At 44.6% G+C, this 17,218-nt stretch overlaps 2 protein-coding genes across 9 annotated transcripts; one reads left to right on the top strand and one right to left on the bottom strand.

The window, feature by feature from the left end:
• Positions 1-163: 163 nt before the first annotated feature.
• On the bottom strand, positions 164-8,418 carry luc7l (LUC7-like). 8 transcript variants are annotated; one of them, XM_083687868.1, is made up of 12 exons: positions 8,226-8,417; positions 7,160-7,230; positions 6,743-6,826; positions 5,729-5,823; positions 5,278-5,376; positions 4,925-5,035; positions 4,221-4,364; positions 3,801-3,977; positions 3,445-3,551; positions 3,092-3,145; positions 2,552-2,776; positions 164-2,095 (listed from the first exon to the last, which is right to left on the bottom strand). In XM_083687868.1, exons 3-12 carry the CDS (start codon positions 6,744-6,746, stop codon positions 1,915-1,917), a joined length of 1,197 nt encoding a protein of 398 aa, XP_083543994.1. In that variant the 5' UTR covers positions 6,747-6,826; positions 7,160-7,230; positions 8,226-8,417; the 3' UTR covers positions 164-1,914. The 8 variants fall into 8 exon arrangements, with proteins under 8 accessions (XP_083543994.1, XP_083543993.1, XP_083543990.1 ...); XM_083687867.1 differs by having other exon boundaries at positions 6,743-7,230; XM_083687864.1 differs by having other exon boundaries at positions 5,729-6,826.
• A 539-nt stretch (positions 8,419-8,957) lies between these two features.
• On the top strand, positions 8,958-16,114 carry fam234a (family with sequence similarity 234 member A). The gene is made up of 12 exons (XM_083687400.1): positions 8,958-9,027; positions 9,779-10,083; positions 10,496-10,606; positions 11,359-11,541; positions 12,167-12,291; positions 12,765-12,897; positions 13,738-13,876; positions 14,120-14,260; positions 14,543-14,624; positions 14,840-14,992; positions 15,163-15,265; positions 15,587-16,114. The coding sequence occupies exons 2-12, from the start codon at positions 9,798-9,800 to the stop codon at positions 15,796-15,798; spliced, it is 1,668 nt and encodes a 555-aa protein (XP_083543526.1). The 5' UTR covers positions 8,958-9,027; positions 9,779-9,797; the 3' UTR covers positions 15,799-16,114.
• The last annotated feature ends 1,104 nt before the right edge of the window (positions 16,115-17,218 follow it).

The following is a 17,218-nucleotide window of genomic DNA, read 5'->3' as shown; positions in this document are numbered from 1 at the left end:
ACATGAAGAACTAGATGTGGAACTCTCGTCTTTGGCAAGCATACAGGCTCATGGAATGGAATAAGGAATGTTATTCCTTCCTCCAATTTCTGCCTCCACTAGCCTCCTCTGGTAGGCATTGGTTGTATAAAGGTCTCAGGCAAATAAGACAAACAATTCCAACTCAAAGGCTGGGATTTTTATTTATTTATTGAGGCTTCAATTCAGACAAAAATCATCTTCCAGCAAAAAGAACACACACAGACCAGACTTGTTTACTGGGACTGCCTGCAGCGCACACAATAGGAAAAGCAATGCATTCATTTAGAGGTGTTCGCAACTTCGCATTCAAGAGACTGATGTACATGAAAACAATGAAAAAAGAACATGTACAATCCGCAGACACATTATCAAAACATTAGAGATAGTTGGAATATTGAGATGGGATGGATACAAGCAGGTTCTGTTTTAGAGTATGTGATGGTGATTCAATTGCTCCTCGGAAACTCTGCGCTTCCCACCCAGATTTAGTGTAAGATTTAGAGTAGGGCTTCCTACTGGCTAATTCTGAGTTCCCTCTGAGTGGGAAACTCAGGTAAAACACTATGATAAACGCCATTCATTCTTCATAGTTTATTTTTTAAAAACAACTAATAACAAAGAAAAACAAAATTCAATGACAAAAAGACCCATTTGATCCATTTGCTATAATAACACATGGTTTACAACTGCTACAATCTCTGGAGCAATACGTTTCCTCAGTACAGGCCACAGATGGAACGACGGAGGGGATTTACAGATAAGCAAGTATGTCAAGGTTGTCACTAGCTCTGTGAAATAGTCTCCAGGGGAGGAAAGAAGAACACTTTACAGGAAGACAGCCAATCATGGACATTATAACAACAATATGCAGGACATGTATGGTCACAGAAAGTTGCTCACTCACACAGCAGAGTGTTCTATAAGGAAGAGTGGAACCAATGAAGGAGTTCATTTTCTATTGGCCAACGCCAAATAGTTCCTTTACATTACACCAATGGAGCATGTTGCCAGGGAAACCGGTTGTTAGTCCTATATAAAATCAAAACTATTTGAAGCTCATTGGTGCCACTCTTCTAATACACCACTCTGACACACAGTTATGCTGTATCAAAAGAACAATGGGTAAAATGACAGTGTTATAAAAGATGGAAACGCTGTATTTGTAACGTTTATGGTTCATTCAAAGGTCATCGATGTATCCCCCCCTAGATCCTGCTACTGAGCAAATAGGAAAGATGAATGTTTCCCATTGTAAATGACTGTTTCAATGTTCAGGGTAGTTCTAGGCATGGAATTAGAATGAATCATTCTAATTCTACAGTTCTATATATAAATGACATCGAAGGTAATGGATATAATATAAACAGCCATCGATTCACAGATATACTGGCAGTACTTCTCCACTCCCAATAACGATCCCCCACCCCATAACCCCAGGATATATTTCAATGCTTGAAAATAAAAGATATATACATATACGTTTTATATATATATTCCATGGTCTTATAGCTATGTATGTAGGACACAGTGGGCTGGGCTGGAGTAGCAAACTTGTTTAAAGGGAGTGAAGGGAGGGTTAACATACAGTAAGCAGAGGAGAGTCCATGTTAGGGTAGGGGTCATAGAGACAGGGGTCACACTGTATGGACAGATGTGGGAGACCAAGGGAGGGAGGTGGGTTGGTTGGGTGTGTGTGTGTGTGTTGTGGGGGATAGAAGGAGGTTGGTTGAGGGTGTGTGTGTTGTTGGGGACAGGAGGAGGTTGTGTGTGTGTGTGTGTGTGTGTGCGGGAGAGAAGAAGATTGGTTGTGTGTGTGTGTGTGTGTGTGTGTTGTGGGGAACTAGAGGAGGTTGGCTGTGTGTGTGTGGTCAGGGTGGGGGGCAGACAGAGTCCTCAGTTGTCTCCAGCATCCCTGTCTTCCGTCCGGCGGGAGTCTGTCCGTCCGTTCATACCATCGTGCCGGCGCTCCGAGGATCCCCTCTTCCTGTCTCGCTCCCGTGAACGGTCTCTGGAGGATCGGTCTCTGGAGGATCGGTCTCGGTCCCGGGACGACCTAGCAACCGAGGACAGTCCGCTACACAAAGCTCCATGTTTTTTGTTTTTACACACCTAATTCTCATGGGCGTCATTTTAAGACAGCCTGGCAAAGGGTGTGTGTGAACTACGATACAGGATGTAAAATGTCACCCTATTACACCACAGAGCCTAACCGAGCTGAGCCTGGTCACGCTGCACATTCATATAACAGTTGCTGTTCTAGTTCAGGTACAATGTAAAAAGAAAATATCTGAGCCAGCACAGTACATTTCAGTGCTGTAGTGTGCAAAGCCTGTGAGTGTGTGTTGACCTATGGTATGTATGAGTGAAGGTGTGTGTGTGTGTGTGTGTGTGTGTGTGTGTGTGTGTGTGTGTGTGTGTGTGTGCGTGCGTGCGTATGTGTGGATGCGTGCATGTGTGTTGACCTACTTGTGTCTGTGTGTAGCTGTAGGTGTGTGTGTGTGTGTGTGTGCGCGTGCGTGCGTTGACCTACTTGTGTCTGGCACTCTGCTCATGGCCGTAGTTGTGCCGGTGACCCTGGCTGCGGGATCCCGACCGGGAGCGACTCCTGTGTCGTCTCCTCCTCTCCCTCTCCCTCTCCCTCTCCCTTTCCCTCTCTCTTTCCCTCTCCCTGTCCCTGGAGCGAGAGCGGGAACGGCGGGGTTTCTCCCGGGATGCGGAGCGGGAGCGCCGCCTTCTGCGGTCACGAGAGCGGGACCTGGCGAGAGGAAGAGAGGACAGCAGAGTCAGTCAGCTGCATACTGGTACTGTATCAAGTGTCAACATAGTGAAGACGAGGAAGTGTGTCACTATGGTGTCACTATGGTCCCCCCCCCCCGCCCCCCCCCCCCTTGGGTACCGTAGATCTGAGAGGTTTTGATATGTATGTATAGGCAAGATAGTCTTCCAGGGGATAAGGTAGAACTATGATTAAGTGGAATTATATCTGTCCAATCCACGTGTCTAGGGAGTAGGAGCTAGGGTGTGTATCAGGGCAGGGCTGTTATGGCTGGAGGTGGTTGGAGCTACTAACCTTCTAGGTTCCCTCTCCCTCTCCTTGTCCTTGTCCTTGCTACGAGATCTGGTCCTAGAAGATATGGTACAAACAGAAACTCTATAAGTCAGCACAGTGGGGAAAACAAAGAATGAGAATAAGAACACAATTCTTAAAGGTCCAGGATGTAGATATTAGCTTTAAAATAGTGCTAAATGGCCATGACAAATCAGGAATGAGATCGCATGACGAAGAACTTTCAGTGCTGTATTAGTCCAATTGGATATGCATATGTTTACATAGAAAAGATAGCATATGCACGTTTTCGAATGTTCAGTGTGGCCAGCTAGTTAGTGTGTGTGTGTGTGTGTGTGTGCGTTGACTGTACCCACCTCTTCTTCAGCTTCTCCTTCTCCTTTTCCTTCTCCTCCTTCTCCCGCTCTTCTCTCCTCTTCAGACGCTCCTGGTTCCTGATCTCCTGTTTGTCCACCACCGTTTTCTGACCAAGGTGGAGAGAGAAGCTTTTACATGACCAATGCTACTTCTATAGCCTGGTATGGTTCAAAGTCTGAAGCAGACCTGGGCCAAATACATACTTTGGTTGTGCCTGTGCTTAATTAGTTTGCCTGACACAATGTTTTGCAAACCTATGCATATGGGTCAAATACATCACACCAAATACTTTAAAATACTGCAGTGCTTCATGTGTAAAGCTGTTTGGAGGTTGTTTGAAGGCTGTGGACTGTACCTTCAGCTGCTCCAGTTTCTCCCTGATTTGAATGAAGCCCAGGTGCAACTTCCCTCCGAAGTGGTCAGCCAGGCGACGGTCGTTGTCATGGAGACCCAGGTAGGCGGAGCACACCTCGCAGACTCGCAGCTTCTGCTGTTGGAAGCTGGAGGCAGGCATGGAGTTACGATACTCCTCCTGAGAGAGGGGAGGGAGGGAGAGAAGGAAAGGATGGAGGGAGAAAGAAGGGAAAAAGCAGGAAGAGAAGAGGGGATGGAGGGAGTAGAGTGAGAGAGAAACTGTCAATTTTCATATCGATCCTTCTGTAGGTTCCAAATGCAATTCAGAGCTTGAGTAAGATATCCCTACAACTAAGGAGAACAAAACCAAAGTGAGGTAGACAACAGACACACTGCGAGGACTACAACTCCCATATCTCACCTCTGCATCCCTCTTCTTGCTGCGGACCTTCTCCACCTCCTGTAGAACCTTCTGGGCTTCGTCCACATTACCCTCGGCACCCAGCTGTTCAGCCTTGGCCAGCAGCTTGCCGATCTCCTCATTAAGCTCATGGACCTTCTCTGCCTGATAAACACATAAATAACAACAGTCAAATCCACAATACTGGATATTATGACCGGAACAAAACTATGCTATTCTGGTAATGGGCTGTCTATAGTATGTGCACTGTATTAAATGTGCAAGTTGTTTATATTTGTAGAAAGGTAGAAATCGGAGGACGGGCTCATTGTAATGCATGGAATGGAATGAGGAATGGTATCAAACATGGAATGAGGAATGGTACCAAACACATGCTTGGTACCATTCCTCATTCCATTCACTACAATGAGCCCGTCCTCCGATTTCTACCTCCACCAGCCTGCCCCGGTGGAGAGGCACGCTGCAGAGGTGTGACGCTGATGAATTCCTGTAAGAGGTGTGTGTGGTGCTGAGACACATCAGTCTGTCAGATACTTATCAACACTAACACTTGGTTATGTTTATGTAGGAGGCGTGTGTTTGGTGAGGTATGTATGTGGTGAGGGGGGTGTGTGTGTGGTTATGTTTCCGTAAGAGGTGTGTGTTTGGTGACATGAGAGATGTGCGGTCACATCAGTCTGTCAGATCCCTCATCCCTCTCTCACCTTGGCTGCCACCTCAGCACTGATCTCCTCCTGGGTCTCAGCCAGACGTTTCTTAGCCAGCTCTGTCCTCCGGTCACAGTCGGCGATGAACGACTCCAGGTGGTCCACAGCCTTAGGAGACACCACAGAAAGACTTAGTCACATTTGTAACACTCACTGGACACTGGTTCAAAACTCAGGTCACACTGGTGAAAAGACCCAGAAGTAACATAAGCGGTAACGGAACTGTGAAAGAAAATCTCAACATCACTTGCGTCAAGCTCAAAGAGGAATTCTCATCTCAATGGAGCATTGCAGCACTGGTAGAAGGAGCTGGAGGAAGCATACTGTAGCTGCATTCTGACATGACTTACATCAAGCTCGAAGAAGAGGTCTTTCTCCTTGGAGGCGATCTCGTAGTCGGCCCGTAGAGCCAGGTCATGGATCTTGGCACATTCCCCCAGGTCCATGCGCTGTTGACAAAGAACCAAGGACTAGTCAAGACACAGCCATCAGTCTACGCCGAAAACATCAACAACGGATCAACCACAGTTCAATAACAATGTTTAGGTGTGTCCCAATATCAACACTGTCACAACACTAAGAAAGAAGCAGTGTTTTGGCCAAGTATTCTAGTGTGGTTATTGGAAGACAGCCATAGTCTCGGTGACTCACAGATGTGTGGTGGGAGGCTGGTGGAGGTAGATGTTCAATGAGCCCGTCCTCGAGATTGCTACCTCTACCAGGCTCCACTGATATATGCCTATATAATGGAGTTTTATTAACAGGGTGAAGCTCCACACTGACGGTATGATGATGACCTACCGTTCCAGAGAGGATATCATGAGGGCAGCAGTTCAGAAGATGGCTTTTACAGACACGCTCGTCGCTGAACTTGACCCTCTGGCGTGTCTCATCACCTGAAACAGTACAAGAGAGAGACACTGAGAAAGACCTCACATACTTGTTAGCTAGAGCGAGGTATCCAATGCCTAGTCTAACTGGGACCATGTTATGGTAAAGAGGGGCAAAGGTCTGCTATTACAATTCTGTCTTGCCTAATTCGTTTACTAATTGGCTATTTGTTTACTTTTCTCCTAACGGCTGAGTTAAGAGTTTATTACTGAGATATGATAGACCAACTGACAAGACTGTCAGCCTTTTATCAATAACACCCACTTTGTCTTTTACAGTACCTTACAACATTGCTTTCTAAACGCTTTTACGAGTTAGAAAACTGACTAAAGTCACTAGTACGTGTTTTACCCGTTAAACAATAGTTCAACAGTGGCATGTGGTATTTCCTGTCTTCACCTTTCCTATTACTTAGTGACTTACCTCACCAGAGCAGTGCTACATGAATAATGTAATATGTGAGGCATCATCTCTGATTAAGGTGTGATAAGGCTCACACTGTCTTACCACAGAGCTATCTGTAACATGGCCTTTCTAAGGAATCTAAAAAATACAAAGGAAAGCCAGTGCCAAATGGCTGTACTGTAGCAGGGGCGTAGTAGTGATTGACATGGACAGGTTAGGCAAGGCTAGGCTACCTTGGTCTTGTGACATTCTCTTATCAGCTTAGCTGGGCTGTACCACAGCTGCTACTTTGTCTAGTCGGCTATAGACACAGGTCTGCTAACTTTGACTAGCCTATATAGCCTCTAACTGTGGTGTTTGTGAACTTCTAAAAGCATTGCTCCAGCCAAGTCCTCGGCTTTACACAAATGGAACATTGAAGGAAATGAAAAACAGAAATAAAAATCAATAATATAAAAAAATAAAAATAAAAAAAAATGTTAGTTTATACACACTGCGATTCTGCAACATATACTGTACCCATCTGCCTCTTCAAGACCTCAGCTGCAGAATTTTAAACCCGCTGTAGAAAAGTATAAATGCGAACAGTTTTCTTGCCCATACCTGTAGTAAGGAAGTTGGGAGTGACACACAAGTCAGATTGTAAATGATCTGTGCAAATCTTTTTGATGGCTAATTTTGTCTTTCCTCTGACAACAGACGTCAAAAGGAACATTTAAAAACTGCTCCTCGTCTTTGAACGCAACCAGGTACTTCTGATATATATTATTTCCAAGCTGCTGCAAATACTACTCCAAATTGTAATTCAAAGTGTCATTGGAAGATTTTATATCCATTGTTGTGATGATAAAAAAATACAACAACTTCCGGGAAAAGCAAACAAAATTGTTTGGATATTATTCATCATAACAGCTTTAAAAATCATGTGTGACTCACGGCTCGATGAACATGAGGCTTTTCTGCAACTCCTTTGCAGATTGATGTAGGCTGGCAAAGATACCCTGAACCTTTATGAATAAAATAAAGGGGCCACAATTGTTCAGTTTGTTTGAAACATATGTACGGGAAGAATTTGAAAATTCATCCCAATACGCACACAAACTCACTAGACACACACGCTTACTTTGTTAGTCTGGGTAACATAACGACCCAAGAGGACCTTTACTCAACAACTACGATTTCAAGTTGGCTTTGTTTGTTCAAAATTGAGTAAAATAAGCTGATATACTGTACATCTGTCACCAGCTGTTGTGTCTTTAATGTTTGTATCCCCATAGCTACTTTTTGAACTGTACAAGTCCATTCTAAAACATATTACATTTGGTATTCACGTGTGTGTGTGTGTGTGTGTGTGTGTGTGTGTGTGTGTGTGTGTGTGTGTGTGTGTGTGTGTATGCCAGCAGACATAGCCTACTCTCACAATTCAAACTCTCCCATATAACCTGTATAGGCCTATCTGTTTCAATAGTTAAACATTGGTAGCTGGTGATCAGTCAAATCACCTGTTCCTCCTGAAATAGGCCTGTGATCATTTTATTGTACATATGGTACAACGGTATACAGATGAGCTAAAACAGCATCATAAAGTGTGGGTGGATTCATAGCTATGTGGTTATAACTAAAGCACGGTGTCATGTACATAAACTAAAGATGTACCTAATTTTCCATTCTTTATTTCAATGTACATTATTATGTCAAGCTGGATGTACTGTGTACCAGATGACTGGCTGTATCAGATACGTGTGACGTCACTACTCGACGAAGCTCACTAGCTTTAATTGCATGGATACAAACATTAAATCGTGAAACAAGTGTGTGGGGCCAAATCGTGATTCCATTAATCTATTTCATTTCACACAGCCGTCATCCTATGTGGCTACACCATTCATTCAAGGTTTGTCCATCATCTGAAACACGCCACATAGCAGCTAACAACACATAGCTATAACGAGCGCCACAGGCTCCATCTTGCAAGCTAGCTAGCTAGCTCCTGCTAACTCACCATCCCTCGCGGTTCCCATAAGTTGATCGAGCAAAGCCCGCATTTGAGCCTGGGCCGACATTTCTGTTGGTTATTCTTCAATGCTCCTCCACACAATAAAGACGATCGCGGTATATATGAAAGCGTATCCTTGTAATATATTGATGAATGTAACGGCAGCTGGCAGTGCTTCTTTGACGAACTTAGCTCTTCGTTTTCATTTTGAGGAAATGACAGCACTTCCTGTCAAACCAAACAAAGCTGCTAGAACCAAACACTAGAACATCCAATTCAACCTGTGGTTATATCAGGCTCTGTCGTTCACTTTACAACGTTCAGAGACCTTCATTTAACACAATTATGTTATACTTTTCATATATGAGCTCATGTAATAAAGGGTTTTTGGACATACAGTTATCTATATAAACATTATTATTTAATAGATAGTATCAAGTGAGAAGAGCTATCCGTTATAAAAAGGTGAATACATGGATGGGAATCGATGACAAAAAAAAATACATTTGACGTCCTGTTTAAGTGATCATGTGGGAGAATACTGTATTGAACATGAAACAATGTGTTGAAAAATGAAACAAATATCGTGTCTAACATGCAATATCTATGTTGAGTTGTAAACACGCCCATTTCTACCATTGACCAATTGGAGCGGTGGATGGCAAGGGAACTAACCAATTACGGCCACTCGGACTCAGCTACTTCCTACAGCTGTCACACTGATGCAAGGCGAGATATGTTTCCGCAAGTTGGCGTGACAGTTCTTGGATTAGCTGGCTAAGAAAAACGGACAGCAGTGACCACTAAAGTAAGACATGTATACATATTCTTGACTTCATAAATATATTCAAGTTATGTAAACCCATTGTCAGCGACTCATCTCGAAAATGAATGAATAGCTTGTCTGAAAATGTCAAGGAGAAAGTTTTGAGCTCTAGCGAGCCAGCTAGCGACGTTAGCCAATGTGTGTGTGAGTCTGAGTTGAGAGCTGACACTGTCTGACTCACAGGTTGACCCGCACAGTGCTAGACTTCTGATAAACTACTAGACAAACTAGACATCCCACACTGTAAAGTTTACAGAACTGATCAATCTAGAATAAAAACAAATACAAGTCTGCCTTTGCTCTGGACATATCACATGATTGGTGCTTGCTGCTATGATAAGGTCATCATGGGGGTTACGTTGTTGTTGTGTTCAGAAACCGCTGGAGGCAGAGTGTGTTGTTGCTGGCACGACCGAATAGCATTCAGATCCAGACCAATGAAAGGGTTTGGAACGAGAAGGCTGTTGCGAAACTGCTGGAGTTCGCATGCAGTGCTGCATACCTTTGTTTCTGTATCAAAGGCTTGGGCGTACTGCAAGTTTAATAGTGGCCTAGAATTAATCAAAGTAGTGAATGTTTTTTCATACATTGAGGCTTATATAACCAAAGAGCAGTGCCGTTTAAAACATAGAGCATCTATCCAGAGCACCCAATAGTGGACTAAAAAGAGGAGTTGTTTGTTTCTCTTACTCAACCTCAAACACTACACTCTCTTTGTGTGGTACTCTGTAAGGTTGTGATGCATTGATGAGATGATGGAGCCTACGGAGCGTGCCACAGAAGCTGATCCTTTGAAGAGGGATGAGGAGGGGGGCGAGGCTGGGCCTGGGACGGTAACCCCACCAGCACCAGAGTTGAAGAAGAAGAAGAGCTGCTCTGGTAGCTTGGGCCTGGCTAAACTGTCACACTGGCGAACCGCTGCCTTCTTTTTCTCCCTCTTCCTCTGCCTCACCATCGTTTTTGCCTTCTCCTTCATCATTCCCTGTCCCGTTAGACCACAGTATCTCAGTGTCTGGAACCGCACGTACCCCCAAGCAGGTGAGGAGGAGTCACACAAACACACACATTTACCTGGCAAACGAATATTTAGAATATTTAATTGAAAATGATGTTAATCTTGGGGCAAGCAGGATGGGGCAAAATAGGATGGGACCGTGGACATTATCTACCAGCCCGGCCTGTCTCCAAAAGTGACAAGTGTTTCCAGTGATATTTGCATCATGTTTGCAGTCTGCTGTTTATGACACAGTACTTCTATAGCTTTGTATTCAAATGATCCGATTGCGAGTTTCAATTAACGCATTTCTCTCACTTTTTGCTCTCGCTCTCTCTCTCCTATGCTTTCACCTGCCCAGTAGTCTAATGCTCTAATAGACAGTCACACACACACACACACACACACCCTCAAAGATCAAAGGTTAACCATCCTTTCCTTTCTCATCCTCCATAGCCACCTATAATTTCCTGGCCATAGAGGATGCAAGCAAAGACAAGGTGATGGATGTGCTGTTCGTCCTTAAGGACTCGGAGGGCAGTCAGAACACCAGCTGTGCTGATGCAGGTACTGGAGGAATGCATATCATAAAAAAACATACTTCTCCTGTGTTAAGCTTGGTCTGGATCAACATACAAGTACAATTACAGTATATGTATTTACTTACTGACTTAGGCTAAGAAAGTGTGTGGAGCTTTGTTTGACAGTTCTCCTGACATCATGTAAAGGCTGAAGATTTCTAGAAGATCAACTTATTATTCTCTCCAAATCAGAACCCAGAGTGTTGTTTTCTACTGTGCAGGGAAGGATCATTATTGTTTGTAACCATCCCATATCTTATCATTGAATTTTATTTGTATATAAAGCAGTTCCTTTACAACTCCAATTTTACCTCACATCATTGCTTTCATGGTGATCCAGTGGTGGTCATTAAGCTATCAGAGCTTGCTACTTTTTAATGTCCTACGGGCGTCCACAGAATGAGGAAAAACTGCTTTTAGCTAACAGTTGTCCTCAGACTTCAGGAACGATCTTCAGGGTAGACTGAGGTTGGAGCACAGTTGTTTCAAGTCCTTGGTTAGGGACCAGCTCACAGAGGCATGCTCTTGTTTTGATTGTGTATTTTGTGTTTTACTGTGTTATATGTGCTGTATAATAGTAAAGCCTATAGAACTGCTGTGAGTGTGATCCAGGTCAGGGGAGGCTGTTGGAGGTAGAAATCGGAGGACGGGCTCATTGTAATGCATGGAATGGAATGTGGAATGGTATCAAACACGCGTGAACACTCCCCTGATCCAGGTGTACCCTGTCTCCTCCAGGTCTGCCCACTCCGTGCGTGTTTGTGTCGGCAGTAGCGGGGACTAATGGGGAGACCCTCTGGGAGAGACCGCTGGCCCCTGAGTTCCAGTGGGCGCAGTGCGGGCTAGACGGCCTGGGAGATAAGGGCCGGGGCTGTCTATTGTCACACGCTGACCTGCTCACTGCCATTGACAAATATGAGGGTGAATGACTGACTCTCTCACAAACGTCCATCTCTTTTCTCTCACTCTCTTCTTTGTCTTTCTCTTTCTTTCTCTCTCTCTCTCTCTCTCTCCCCCTCTCCCTCTCTCCTGTAAGCACAATAGATCCACTACAGATAGAGCGTGATGATGTTGTTACTCAATCCAGTGATTAACGGCATCCACAACATGTCCCTTCATGTTGTCATGTCTCCAATACTGGTGGATTAACGTCATACTGTCACCACTTGTACATCTCCCCCTTGGGCCAAACTATCTAGTTATTGCTTCAGTTTCATGTAACTGCATTGTAATATAGGTGAGAGTAAAGACAGTTTGAAACACTTCAGAACTAGATAGTAGCTGTAGATACTAGATACTAGTTGAGGGAGTCTTGACTGACCTTCATATACCACAAATTTAAAAAATGGTGGTTCACTCAAGAATTGAATCAGTAGCAGTTCTTCAAACAACACTTTACCTTAAAAAAGAAATTTGGGCCAGCTTATGTAACTACATTTTCACTACGTTGTCATTTTGGTGGAGTAAAGACCGTTTGAAACCGTTTGAATGAGACATAGACTGTCTCTGTGAGTGAGTTGTGACTGTGGTGGTTTGCGTGTTGCAGGCAAGATCACGTGGCAGCAGCCCCAGCCCCCCGGCCTCGGCAGCACTCTGCCCGTCCTCAGTGTCCCAGACCTGGATGGAGACGGGGTCAACGACGTGGCCCTGGTGTCCCCTGGACACGCGCAGGTGAACCTCACAGACATCTAACACTGTTCACTGTCTTAGTCTCCTACACCAACTACTACCCTTTGAATCAAGCAAAGACATGGTAATTTAATTATGCATAAAAGACATTGATATATAAAGAGAAAGAGATCTTTATCAAAATGGGGGAACAAACAGATATACAAAAGGTCAGGGTACGCTGTAAAAAGAGAGCTTTATACATGGAAACCTCAATCAGTCTCTTCAACAGCTGTCTCAATCAGTCTCTCCTCTTGTTAATGTTTTTTTTTAAATATGTTTTTAGGGCATTTCTGCTTTATTGGGATAGAGACAGTAGAGATTGACAGGAATTATGGGTGAAAGAGAGGAGGGATGACATGCAAGATATGTCGAGGCTCGGAACCAGGAACCTTGCAATTACGTGGTAAGTGCATTAGTGTGCTACGCCACTAAGCGCCCCCCTCTTGTTAATGTTTAACCTCTCTCTTCTCCAGACCCAGCTGGCCATCTTGTCTGGGAAGACAGGGGATCTGATTGGCTCAGAGGTGGTACTGGACAACGCAGAGACAGCCAAGCACCTCCTCCACACCACTAGTAAAGGCTCCCACTACGTCCTGCTGCAGAGAGGTGAGTTGCAGCCATTCCACTCCCTATCTTTTTCATTAAAGTCAGTAAAACGTGCAGTTCCTATGGCAGTGGCAGCAGAGGGCGCACCTCAGAAAGGACAGTTAACATGAGAGTAATGCAGCTCTTTAGCACCCCCTGCTAGTACAACATATAATATTTTGCGGGAGTGGGAGTTCTCCTGTATATACATTCTCTGGGTGAGTGTATAAACCAGTCAGTGTTAGCAATGTACCAGAGCCAGTACATCCTGCTGCAGAGAGGTGAACCTCTGATAACAGTCTGGCGTTAAAAAATGCATCCATCCATCCATCCTCCCTTCCTTGAAGTAATCACTGATCTCACATGAGTGGATTGGTCAAAGCCAGCTTTCTACTGCATTGCTTTCACCAATCTAGATCATGTCAGATCAGTGATTTCTTCAAGGAAGGAAGGGAGGCATGAAGGATGCGTCATCTATATTGTTGGTTAGAGCAGCCACAACTCTGCCAATAGAGAGCTCCATTAATCTGCTCTCATAGGAAAACAAATAACTCACAGACCAAACTATTGATCTGGCACAATCCTCTGAGATCGAAACACATTGATTTCACTTCAGTCTCAGGACACAGTGCATTGATTTTTGAGCTATTGATAGTGAGTTTTACCCTGTATTGATGTCAGCCTGGGGTCATATATAATCATTGCATGTTTGTATTGGGGTTGTATGTACTGTACTGTAGAGTATTATCCTCTCTGTGTCCCCCAGACTGGGTTGTATGGCTTGGCCCTCTGTAGTGTACCCTCCGTAGTGTACTAGTAGTCTGTAGTGTGTACTACCCTCTCTCTCTGTTCTCTCCTCAGACTCTGGGCTGTATGGCCTAGCCCTGTGGAGGATAGCAGCCAAGGCTAAGGCAGGCATGGAGGTGGAGGCCGGCCTGAAGAAGGACCAGCGCTGGGAGACCAAGGCCGACGCAGTCTCTGGCCTCGTGCCCATCTATGAGTAAGATGGATTTAACGACATCTAGACGCTAACAACTCAACATGACTTGCAAGATTCCTCAGCATGTTAGAGTTTGGCAACATACACCCAACGTTTTAACATCGTAAAAGATCCATTGGTTAAAATGAAATGTTTCCTGTGTCATGAATTGACATGAACTACAGGCTGCATCTGGCTTTTTAAGCTTGTGGAAGCTTTAATTTGATTGAGGCATTGTTTTGATCCTGGTCCCCCCCTCTCCAGGTCTTCGACAGTGAGACATGTGTTGAGGACAGGGAAGCCAGACCAGTCCAACCTGCTGCTGGTGACAGATGACAGGGTGGTGCTCATAGATGGAGACTCTCTACTGTCCCTGTGGAGGGTCAACACCAGTATGGTCCTCAGGTACAACTATGACCTGAACTATGACCTACACTGAGAAGTTACTGTTGGCAGTAGTCACATGGAGCTTCTGCATTGTACACAGTATAGGACAGCTTGATTGAGACCAATTAACTCCAATTATTCTATGAAACTTCCTTCCTAACCTGTAATGAATGGCTAAACATGTAATACTGTCACTATCTTAGTAACCATAATAACCAGGCTATGCAGGCCAACTCAACATGTTGTTGGGCGTCAGTGGAGGTTGGGAAGGTTTAATGTGAGTTTCTTGTCTTCCCTCAGTGAGCCTTCGTTTGGCCACTTCAACAAAGATGGCACACTTGATGTAGTGATTGAGGAGGACAACGGGAACGGTACGAAGAGGGTGAGTTTGGTGAAAGTGATTGTTCAAAAACAGCTGCTGTCTACAATCCATCCTTGGAAAAAAAAAAAAAGAAGCTGATCCTCCCTTTCGGTTTTGACAATGTTCATTTGAAGCTACAGTACATGGAACCAATTGTAACCGTTTGAACGTATAGGCTGTGTAGTACATGTCTTTGTCCACATGGGGTTCCCCTGATCTACAGTACTCTGCTCTAGGTGGTGATCCTGGATGGTAAGACGGGCGGGACCCTGTGGGAGGTCCACCTGCTGGCCAGCCCCAACTCCCCCAGACCCGCCTCCGTTCACACCATCAACTCCTTCTCTGTCTTCATGTTCTGGGGGGTCATGCCCTCCGAGGCCAACTCCTCTGTGAGTACGGTACACATACCATGCAACATTATTTATCCCCTTAGGGCAAGTCGTTTAGGGGTAAAGTGGACATGAACATGACACAAACATAGGCAGTAGAAACGCCTGCAGTCACGGTGGTGGTCTCTAGACATTGCTGATTTGTTTCTGAACGGTTGCTTCTCCCTCAGAGCCCTGTGGCTGAGGAGCGTCGATCCTACATGCTGCACCCGCACTATTCCAAGGTTCTCCTGGAGAAGAACAATATCATGGACCACATCATTGCATTCAAAGGTTAGGAAAAAGTTATACAATCTTTAAAAAAACTGGAAAAATATAAATATATTATATATTATACAGTATTCTATTCCCAAAAAAATATGACCATATCTCTGTTTGGAATGTTAACATAAGACCACTGGGACCTGAGTCAGTTGTGTTTTGAGTCCTATGGCTAAGCCTGTGTAAGGTTAAAGACTCCCGTATGGCCAAACCTTTGAGATTGATGTGTTTTTCCATTATTTCCACTATGTGGAATGTATTATTATTATTATGATTATTATTATTTATGTGGAAAATAAAGCCAATCTAATGAACTGTACTTCCTGTCCCCAGCCACCCTGTTGGAGCGTGGTCGCCACGCCTGCTACATCCTGTTGACGGGGCCGGAGGGCGAGGGGGCGGAGGGGACGGTGGTCCTGAGCAAACGCAAGCTGAAAGAGGACGTCCCAGACAGCAAGGTCCTCCGCATGGACTCCTCCAGCGGGGGTGAGACCAACGAGGACATCAAAGAGGCCTTCCAGAGGCTGCGCTTCAGAGAGGAGTGACCCCCCCCGGGCGCCGTTACCGCGAGAACCTTAATGCTTCAGCGAGGAGTCATATGTTACCACAAAAAAACGTACTGCTGAAAACCACAAAAAAACTGTTCACAATATCCATAGCAACCCTCCTGCTGAAAACCCAAGTAGCTAAGACAACTGACTGCTGACAACCAAAGTTAGCCCCTTGTTAATCCCAGTGACCTGACCTCATGATTACTGGCCTGGCCTAAGTTGTCTTGGTTGGATATAGTCTGTCCTGAGGTCAACCTGATTGACTAAGATGGTCCCTACGAACACACACACACACACACACACACACACACACACACACACACACACACTACCCTCTGTTGATCTGATTCAGTCTGTCCCCTCCCTGACAATCAGACTACAGGCCGCTCTTCTTCACAGCCGTGACTTGCCTTATGTCTTCTCCCTTAAGCACTTTTGAGCATTCGCAGTGAAGCTCAGCTTTCTTATCGCGCACAAGTAATGGAAGTCTCCTGGTAGAACCAGACCGCCATTTTGCTATGGAGTCGATGCAACTGATAACTGCAATATGCATAGGATTCTATAGCTCCTCTGCTGAATATCGTGACGTAGCTTTAAGCATGTACAGTACTGTATGGACAACTGGAAGGCCACTGTGTGGACTAGTTTTATGAAACCGTTGCTTTTAAGACTGTTCAACTGACTGTCTGTCAACAGTAAGCTGACTGTCTGTGTTGATATGCAACAACTGAGGCACCATATAGCCTGTGTGAGCTGGAGTTAGCCAGCAATATATATCAAATATCAAACAAAACTGTGGTTGATGTGAATATTACAAGGGTCCTGCTTCCGAATAGAATCACAAGATTTGGGGCTTGTTTCACAGACATACATACATTCAGTCTAGTCATAGACTAAAACACATTTTCTATAGAAACTCTCCATTGAAAGTGTGATTTAGTCCAGGACTAGGCTTAATCTGTGTCTGGGAAACCGCTCCTTATAGCCTTTTAGTCAGAGGTACTGTAGATGACAATCAGGCTACCAGGGGAGGCTGGTGGAGGTAGAAATCGGAGGATGGGCTCATTGTAAGGCATGGAATGAGGAATGGTGTCAAACGTGTGTGTTTGATACTATTCCTCATTCCATTCCATGCATTACAATGAGCCCATCCTCCGATTTCTACCTCCACCAGCCTCCCCTGCAGGCTACACTAGTAGATGGTACTTAGTCCAAAATGCTGTAAAAGAAGTAAGGTCTTATGTACATTAACATAACTGTAGACCATATACAAGGGACTCAAACTACAGGGTCATAAGCTTTCAATTCCTGGGCTACCTTCCTACATACAGTAGCTCAAGATAAAATGTTGCTTTATTTTTGCTTAATATTTGTTTTAAACATTTTTTTAAGGATAGCCTTTATTTGTTTTAAA

Source organism: Argentina silus, assembly GCF_951799395.1.
Source record: "Argentina silus genome assembly, chromosome: 16".
Taxonomy (NCBI): Eukaryota; Metazoa; Chordata; class Actinopteri; order Argentiniformes; family Argentinidae; genus Argentina; species Argentina silus.
The sequence above is the reverse complement of the archived record's forward strand: the minus strand, read 5'-3'. Positions and strand labels throughout refer to the sequence as shown.